The sequence below is a fragment of the Salvelinus sp. IW2-2015 genome, linkage group LG13 (assembly GCF_002910315.2).
Source record: "Salvelinus sp. IW2-2015 linkage group LG13, ASM291031v2, whole genome shotgun sequence".
NCBI classification, from domain to species: domain Eukaryota; kingdom Metazoa; phylum Chordata; class Actinopteri; order Salmoniformes; family Salmonidae; genus Salvelinus; species Salvelinus sp. IW2-2015.
In genome coordinates this window covers 2,795,924-2,804,721 of record NC_036853.1, presented here as the reverse complement: position 1 = coordinate 2,804,721, position 8,798 = coordinate 2,795,924, and the positions used below count along the sequence as shown (strand labels likewise).

The window sequence follows — 8,798 nt, the reverse complement described above, 5'->3', positions numbered from 1 at the left end:
CCCACACAAGGAGAGAGATAAATTAAGCTAACAGACAGACAGCAGGGTTGGCAGCACATTCAAATTTAAGACAGATAATTCAAATTATTACCAAAAATTCCGAGCTAGCTAGCTAGTTATACTGCAAAAAAAAGTCAACCTAAAGAAATCACAATGATGACAAAGGTTTTTCTACTAATGATTTGCCTTCTGAATGTCATTGTGTTTCCAAGCCTACGTCCTCATCAGTGCCAATTAGGTAGAATTAAGTAGAATCTTCAGTCGGGCACCTGTGCTCAAGAGAATCTTCATAACATATTGTAATGCAACGTGCAACCCATTAATTTCTTTCAAAAGTTGTTCATTTTTAAATTATAAATACAAATGACACCTTCAAATTGGTATGAACCCAACCCTGTCAAACAGGTAGCTATCGGACAGGTCCAGCAGGTCTTGAGCTGGGACAGACAGAATGCAAGGGGGTTAAAGGATGAGAGAGAGAAAAAGAGGGAGGGTCTGACTGGACAGGTCCTTTAAAAAGGAGAGTAGGGAGAGGTAGAACTCAACTCACAGGCAGGACAGAGAGAGAGAGAGAGATAACCAGTGAAGACCTCTGAAGTCTCCGAAGAAGTGAAGCTACAACGGAACATTTCAGGTGAGATTTCAACATCTGTTACTCTAATACTGTATCTGAATGCATGCCAAATGGCACCCTATTCTATAGTGCACTCTTTTCACCAGGGCCCATAGAGCATATTTGACCCTGGTTAAAAGTACTGCACTATATATGGAATAGGGTGCCATTTGGGGACATGCATATTCATGTGTGCTAGGTAATCTCCTCTATGTGGTGGAACAGATAAAACTTGGTATCTCTAGTCCTACATTAGCTGAATCTGCTCTAATGTGTAGTACTGGAATATATCAGATAAGTGAATGGCTGGGGGTACTCAAAGAGAGGTTTGGGAACTTACCTACACTATGAAGTACTCACTGACTTTGACTTGATGGCTTCTCTTTCACTGTCTGTCTTTGTGTGTGCTCTCACTTTCTCTTTCTCTCTCAGGAGACTATCACCATGGCGAAGTTGACCATTCTTCTGCTTCTCAGCGCTGCCATTGCACTGAGCGAAGCCTTAACTCTGGACGAAGCAAGTAAGAGAGTTCACCTCACACTTTACATCATTATTTTTAATGTTGTAGCAGGAGGGTGGTGTGTGTGAGTGTTTGTGTGTGTGGAATGACTGATCTACAAATAATATTGAGTAGTTATTTATGATGCCAGGTGATTTGTAGATCAGTCAGTCTCGACTCACCTTTAAAGTCGGCTGCAATTTTTAACATGCCCTGTGTCTTCTCCTTACAGATGCTATGGTGGCATCTGCAGCAAATGAAAATAGCCCATGCCCCACAGACTGGTTCCAGTTTAATTCACGCTGCTTCATGTTTGTTGAGACTGCAAGGACATGGCCTGAAGCAGAGGTAAAATGCTTACCCTCTTCTGTGAATTAAAGAAGTTCAATTGAAATCAACTTGCTTATTTGGTTTGATGTTACCTTAAAGGGGATTTTGCCTTATTTTAACAGGCATCACATGGATGTTCAGTATGTAAAATACTGAACCCCCTTTTAAGTTATTGTCTAGTTAGAATTTTCTAGGCTTGCAATATTTATTTAATGTGTGGAGTCAGAACTCCTGTATATTGGAACCCACAGGCCATGGGATAAGACAGAGATTAACTAATACCTTGAAGAGCCTATTTCAAAGAACATTAGTTGTGATGGCCAATATTTAATTGTGAGAGTCCAGAACACACATTCCACAAAGACAGGACAACTGACTAATACCTACATTATGACATGTCTTTGTCCCTGTCTACGGCTTGCTCTAGCGCCACTGTATGTTCCTTGAAGCAAACCTGGCGTCTGTGCACAGCTCTGAGGAGTCCGAATTTCTACAGGCGGTGGTGTTGATCAAGACTGGCGATTTCCCTCTGACCTGGATTGGAGGATATGATGCTGTTCAGGCAAATGTGGAAAAGGTACCCAATTGTCATATTTKAGTAAAAGTTAAGATACCATCTTAAAGAAAAAAAATGTAGTTCAATTGGTAAAATTMATTTGTCTTCTTCTAACGCCTCTTGAGCTATCATATTACGTTACTGAGTTTGGGTAATCCAAAAGTTACMTTACTGATTACAATTTTGAACAGGTAACTAGTAATTRTAACWGAATTACATTTAGAAAGTARCCTACAGTACCTAACCCTGGGCATATGGCACTGAATCATACAGTATAATGGTTGTTAAAAGCAGAATTTTATATTCACACAGTGGTTACTTWCATTTAACAACGCTAMATGGTTTTGTAACAGTAGGCATCAAGTTACTTTCCGWAATGTTGCATAAATGCTTGAAAGGGCTATTATTTTTACCGAACAGCATTAAAGTTTACATAGCCCCTAAATGCTTTCAATTACCCAATTTTATAAGCATGCCCAATTTAGGCATTTTTTTAACAACATGATAATCCGCTTGAAAAAACATGGTTTTTGAAATAATCGGAAACGATATGTGATTATTTATTAGCCTAGTGGTTAGATATATTTAGGCATATCATTTGAATAAGGCCTCGTGAAATCATTGTCTAAAGCGCAAGAGATGCTGTTGCATGTAGGTCTAGATTATTTATAGGTTGATCATATAGAAATATCATAACATTATGTTAACAACTCCAAAGCAATGTCCTGTCTATGGTGGAGGAAGCACTGACTCACTGCCTTTTTCTATTATCAAGACACCTGCTGGTAACTCTTAACTGGTTTGGACTGGTGAGACTCATATAAYCCATAAGATTAGGAGTAAAATGTCTCTATTCTCAGCCCTTACGATCAGKTCTCTACTCTGAGGTCAGACCTAGGTTTGGAAGATCTTATAGATGCCCACTGCAGTATCAACTGACACAGTGGGTTGTAGTGGGATAGCATAGTAGGCTAGAGTGAGTACTATTGCATCATAAGTCATTCAATGTTTTAATATTTAGAAATGTTTTAGTTTTAACATTCTGGAAGTTCTGTGGCAGTGATTTCAGTTGAGAATGTTGAAGCCTGCGTTACACCATTCAAATGAATGGGGATAGAACACACTTTATATGAGCAAAAAGATAGCAAAAAAGCTATGTTGCAGCAATCTAAGGTGAGTCAGTCTGTACATCAGCCTGTACATGTCAATGTTGATTTAATGTTTGTAGCATTAACATTTCAAGAGCAGTAGATCATCAAAATAGTTCCCACTGAATCCTATGGAGCTTTTATGCGAATTTAAAACGGTTATAGTTCAAAAAGTATAAATGATATCTAAAAGCAACAAACAAATTACTGCAAAAAACAACCACTCTTTTTCCCTTCAGACATCATTGCACGTGTAATAGAAGGGCACATGATGTACCACCATTTTTTAACATGCTGCTCAACGCTCCTCAGCTTGGCAACAAAATCAATAACAATGGTGGTGTGGCGGTCAGTGGTTCTGTTTCCCCCCACTGCGGATTCCATCTTTAAACGGTTGTGTTCTAGTTATATGTGATTTCTTTGATACTGAGACCTCMGTTCTTCTCCACAGGACAGGCTATGGTTCTGGAGTGACRGATCCAWATTTGATCACGAGAACTGGGCGMAARACGAGCCCAATAACTATCAGGGTGCCAGAGAGCCATGTGTTCAGATGAACTTTGGAGGTACAGTAAGCCCACTATCATTCACTGATCCATTCATCAAATTAAATGTTATTCATAGTAAGTATAACAAATAAATCTGACACACACACACTTTYATTTGAATTTTTGTGTGTATATCTGAGTTGATTTGAGAGGTAATTTCTATTCTGTGTTTCCTCTTAAGAAAAACATGCCTGGAATGATGAATTATGTGGAAGGAGATTTCCCTCTGTGTGCTCCATAAGGACCTGTTCAATCCATGAAAATATCAACTGAAACCAACAATTCTATTGCGTAGTGTCAGCATCCTAACTGAAAAATCTTTATGGTAAAATCAAATAGTTTATGAAGATTATTTGTTGCTGTAAAATGAAAGTTTAGTTACTTGTTGCAGACAGTTTATGTRGTTTGTTGTCAATAAAACAGGTGTACAMATTATTTTCTCTCAGGAGTCATTATTAAACATGAATGATAGTTCMATAATTGTCAAATCCTTTGAGGTGTTTCGTTAAGATAGTCTAGGATCTGGGAGACTGTTCAGCGGTCATTTAAATTCTTTGATATTTTTTCAATTATTCTTRGAGAATATMATTTATAATTGATTCTCTTGTATAACCCAAAAGGTTGTATTACTCCACAAACAACATGAATGTAAACAAACAATGTATATTGCTTTAAAATAAGTCAAACATGATCATGTGGTTGTCATAGASCGTCARAGCGCTGTCTATGAATTTGAGAGGTGTTACGTTTCCCTACACCATCCATTCTCTCTATACCAGTAATGGGTCAGCCGTTTGGCTGTTCTTAGAATCACAGAATGTAGCTTTTTGTTTCCAAACTCTCACTGGGTATAGACATGTGTGAGTACAATATGTGCTTGTTAGAGCCAAATATTTTAGAGTTGTATGGAGTGGTGTGATACTCACAGTGTGACATGTTTATTCCCTCTGTTAACAGCTATGTAGTATAATTACATCAACATGATCATGGTAATCAACACATTTAGGTTTGTTATTTGCTACTTTGTACTTGCTAAATGCTGAATGAGTGAGAATGTGAATACGATATAGTATAATATAATATTATAGCCTAGCACATCATGTTACATTACATTGTTAAACACAAAAACTGTTTCCAGTGACAGGTTGATGAGAAGACCAGTCAATAGTAATGTTTGCAGCTGTACATCAAACAACATCTGCCAGTTGAATATAGACAGAGTGGGACAGTAAGTTTTGTTCGGGGTATTCTACACAAAATGTWGGTTTACTTCTTTATTATGTACAAAACTTCACAATGTAATTTTACATTGACATCATTATTGAAAGATTATTAATGAGATCCTATGTACGTTATATATCGTCATCAATAATGGTGAAAGCCTATGTATAATTGTAGGCATCATGGGACGCGAACCCTCATCAAATGACACTTGAAGATAACGTGCCAACCACTGGTCTACTAACCCATGTTTATGATAGACAGGAGACAGTACAGGCAGACAGTCTCAGGCGGGATGACATCACAATGGCTACCAGAACTCACCTGCAGCTCACCTCTGCTACATTCCCACCTCCAGGGGGCCCCCATTGATTTTGTTAGTCTCTCTCACTCAGGTATCATATTAACGTAGCAAAATGTGTAAAATTGCCGGAAATGTGCTTTAAAACTGCAAACATTTCTCTCCACCCTATGGCAAAATGTGTACAATTGCAGGAAATGAAATTAGAAAATCTTATCTTCGCCCCATGGCAAACTGCTTGGAATTGCCACAAACTTTCTTTAAACCTGCAACATTTTCCTGTTGTCATTTTAAGTTCCAATGAAACTGCTACGTTTCTGACCAAGTGCATCATTGAAACAATCTGTCAGTCCCTCGCTACATTATTACATGTTTGATCCATGTACAAATAGGCACACGGGAATACGTATGTAAGGTATAACATTCCCTTAATCAGAATCTAGTTACCAATTCATGATTAACTAGTCCAACACATTAATTAAAATGTATAGTTTTTAATCAAGAATAATTCCACAACACAAGCTATTAAAAAATGTCTGCACCACATGTACAGTTGAAGTCGAAAGTTTTACATACACGTAGGTTGGAGTCATTAAAACTTTTTTTTCAACCACTCACAAATGTCTTGTTAACAAACTATAGTTTTGGCAAGTCGGTTAGGACATCTACGGTGTGCATGACACAAGTAATTTTTCCAGCAATTGTTTACAGACAGATTATTTCACATATAATTCACTGTATCACAATTCCAGTGGGTCAGAAGTTTACATTCACTAAGTTGACTGTGCCTTTAAACAGCTTGGACAATTCCAAAAAATTATGTCATGACTCAAGAAGCTTCTGATAGGCTAATTGACAACATTTGAGTCAATTAGAGGTGTACCTGTGGATGTATTTTAAGGCCTACCTTCAAACTTAGCGCCTCTTTGCTTGACATCATGAAAATCAAAAGAAATCAGCCAAGACCTCAGAAAAAAATTGGATACCTCCACAAGTCTGGTTCATCCTTGGGAGAAATTTCCAAATTCCTGAAGGTACCACGTTCATCTGTACAAACAATAGTACGCAAGTATAAACACCACGCAACCGTCATACCGCTCAGGAAGGAGACGCATTCTGTCTCCTAGAGATGAACGTACTTTGGTGCGAAAAGTGCAAATCAATCCCGACAACAACAAAAGGACCGTGTGAAGATGCTGGAGGAAACAGGTACAAATGTATCTATATCCACAGTAAAACGAGTCCGATATCGACATAACCTCAAGGGCCGCTCAGCAAGGAAGAAGCCACTGCTTCAAAACTGCCATAAAAAAGCCAGACTACGGTTTGCAACTGCACATGGGACGTGAGCCGATGAAACAGTACGGATTTTCGGACGTTAGCCTGGCGTGGGTGCCTGGAATCTTTGGCAATTTTTCAGGCTGTAGAATTGCATACCTTTTTAGGATCTGAGGGCCCATGCCAAATCTGTTCAGCCTCCTGAGGGGGAAGAAGCACTTACGTGCCCTTTTCACAACTGTGCAGGTGTGTGGTATACCATGTTTAGGTCCTTAGTGATGTGGATGCCATGGCACTTGAAGCTCTCGACCCATTCAACTACAGCCCATGGATGAGGGCGAGCTCTCCCTTTCTCCTGTAGTCCACGATCACCTCCTTGGTGTTACTGTAGTTGAGATAGAGGTTGTTGTCCTGCAAGCACACTGCCAAGTCTCTGACCTCCCTATAGGCTGTCTCATCGCCATCGGTGATCAGGCTTACCCCCGTTGTGTCGTCATTAAACTTGACGGTTTGCAACTGCACATGGGGACAAAGATCGTACCTTTTGGAGAAATGTCCTCTGGTCTGACGAAACAAAAATAGAACTGTTTGGCCATAATGACCATTATTATGCTTGGAGGAAACAGGGGAGGCTTGCAAGCCGAAGAACACCATCCCAACCGTGAAGCAGGGGGGTTGCAGCTTCATGTTGTGTGGGTGTTTTGCTGCAGGAGGTACTAGTGCACTTCACAAAATAGATGGCATCATGAGGTAGGAAAATTATGGGGATATATTGAAGCAACATTTCAAGACATCAGTCAGGAAGTTAAAGCTTGGTCGCAAATGGGTCTTCCAAATGGACAATGACCCCAAGCATACTTCCAAAGTTGTGGCAAAATGGCTTGACAACAAAGTCAAGGTATTGGAGTGGCCATCACAAAGCCCTGACCTCAATCCTATTGAACATTTGTGGGCAGAACTGAAAAAGTGTGTGCGAGCAAGGAGGCCTACAAACCTGATTCAATTACACCAGCTCTGTCAGGAGGAATGGGCCAAAATTCACCAAACTTATTGTGGGAAGCTTGTGGAAGGCTACCTGAAACGTTTGACCCAAGTTAAACAATTTAAAGGCAATGCTACCAAATACTAATTGAGTGTATGTAAACTTCTGACCCACTAGGAATGTGATGAAAGAAATTAAAGCTGAAATAAATCATTCTCTCTACTATTATTCTGACATTTCACATACTTAAAATAAAGTGGTGATCCTAAAACAGGGAATTCTTACTAGGATTAAATGCCAGGAATTGTGAAAAACTGAGTTTAAATGTATTTGACTAAGGTGTATTTAAACTTCCGACTTCAACTSTAGGTCCACAGTTCAGCACCAGGATAGCACACATGACATCACTACCTTAACCTCAGCTTTGCATGAGTCCTTTTTTTGTTGTCATTTTAGCAGACGCTCTTATCCAGAGGAATTAGGGTTAATTGCTTTTCTCAATGGCACATCAACAGATTGTTTACCAACGCTCTTAAATGCTAGGCTACCTGCCAGGTCCTTCAATGTGCAAAAGAAAACTGGCCAAATTAATTTCCCAAAAGGAATCTGGTACATACATTTGTGTTAAGTAATMATTTGTTAATTCATTCTCAAAGGGTATATGCTAACAAGGCTTGTGGATGGATGCTCATACACATGGTCTGCTAAGACCCTTTTTAGCCAGTCTCAAAAGCTAAACATTTTCCAAAAGCATTTTATCAGCAAGAATACACCTTCAATGTTTCATGTCACATATGATCTATTTGGAACCATGTGCACACATGTATTTATTTATTCTGGTAAACATTTTTACCACAGTAACATTCCACACAGCCTACAGCCTTACATGGACTTTTAGCCGTTATTGTTGAGGCACTGATAATGGGGTAGACTCTGGCTGTAGCTGAGAGAGAGAGAGAGATCCGTGTTTGAAAAACTAGTGGTAACTTGTGGAATAGACACCGKCTGGAATGCGGATTTAACCAATCAGCATTCAGGATTAGACTCACCCATTGTATAACATTATATAATATCACATTGTAGCCTATCATAGCACATACTTTATGTCAAATCAGAGAGAAGGTTTTATTGCATCATCAAACTTCCTTCAAACACCAAATAGCACCAGCCTGGKTCTATGAGGATCTATGCACTCAAAAACAATGTTTGGGTTAAAATCAACCCAATTTKTGTTATTTGGTAACCCAGCGCTGGGTAATTATTGGACAGAACATGCTTATTTTTACCCAGCGAGTTGGGTTGGGTGAATAACCCTAAATGTT

The 8,798-nt window shown here is 39.1% G+C and overlaps 1 protein-coding gene across 1 annotated transcript; it reads left to right on the top strand.

Annotated features, from left to right (window-relative positions):
• Window positions 1–524: 524 nt before the first annotated feature.
• Window positions 525–4,129, top strand: LOC111972028 (ladderlectin). Its single transcript, XM_023998866.2, has 6 exons — window positions 525–634; window positions 1,046–1,133; window positions 1,345–1,460; window positions 1,870–2,019; window positions 3,598–3,712; window positions 3,876–4,129. The coding sequence occupies exons 2-6, from the start codon at window positions 1,058–1,060 to the stop codon at window positions 3,965–3,967; spliced, it is 549 nt and encodes a 182-aa protein (XP_023854634.1). The 5' UTR covers window positions 525–634; window positions 1,046–1,057; the 3' UTR covers window positions 3,968–4,129.
• Window positions 4,130–8,798: the final 4,669 nt, after the last annotated feature.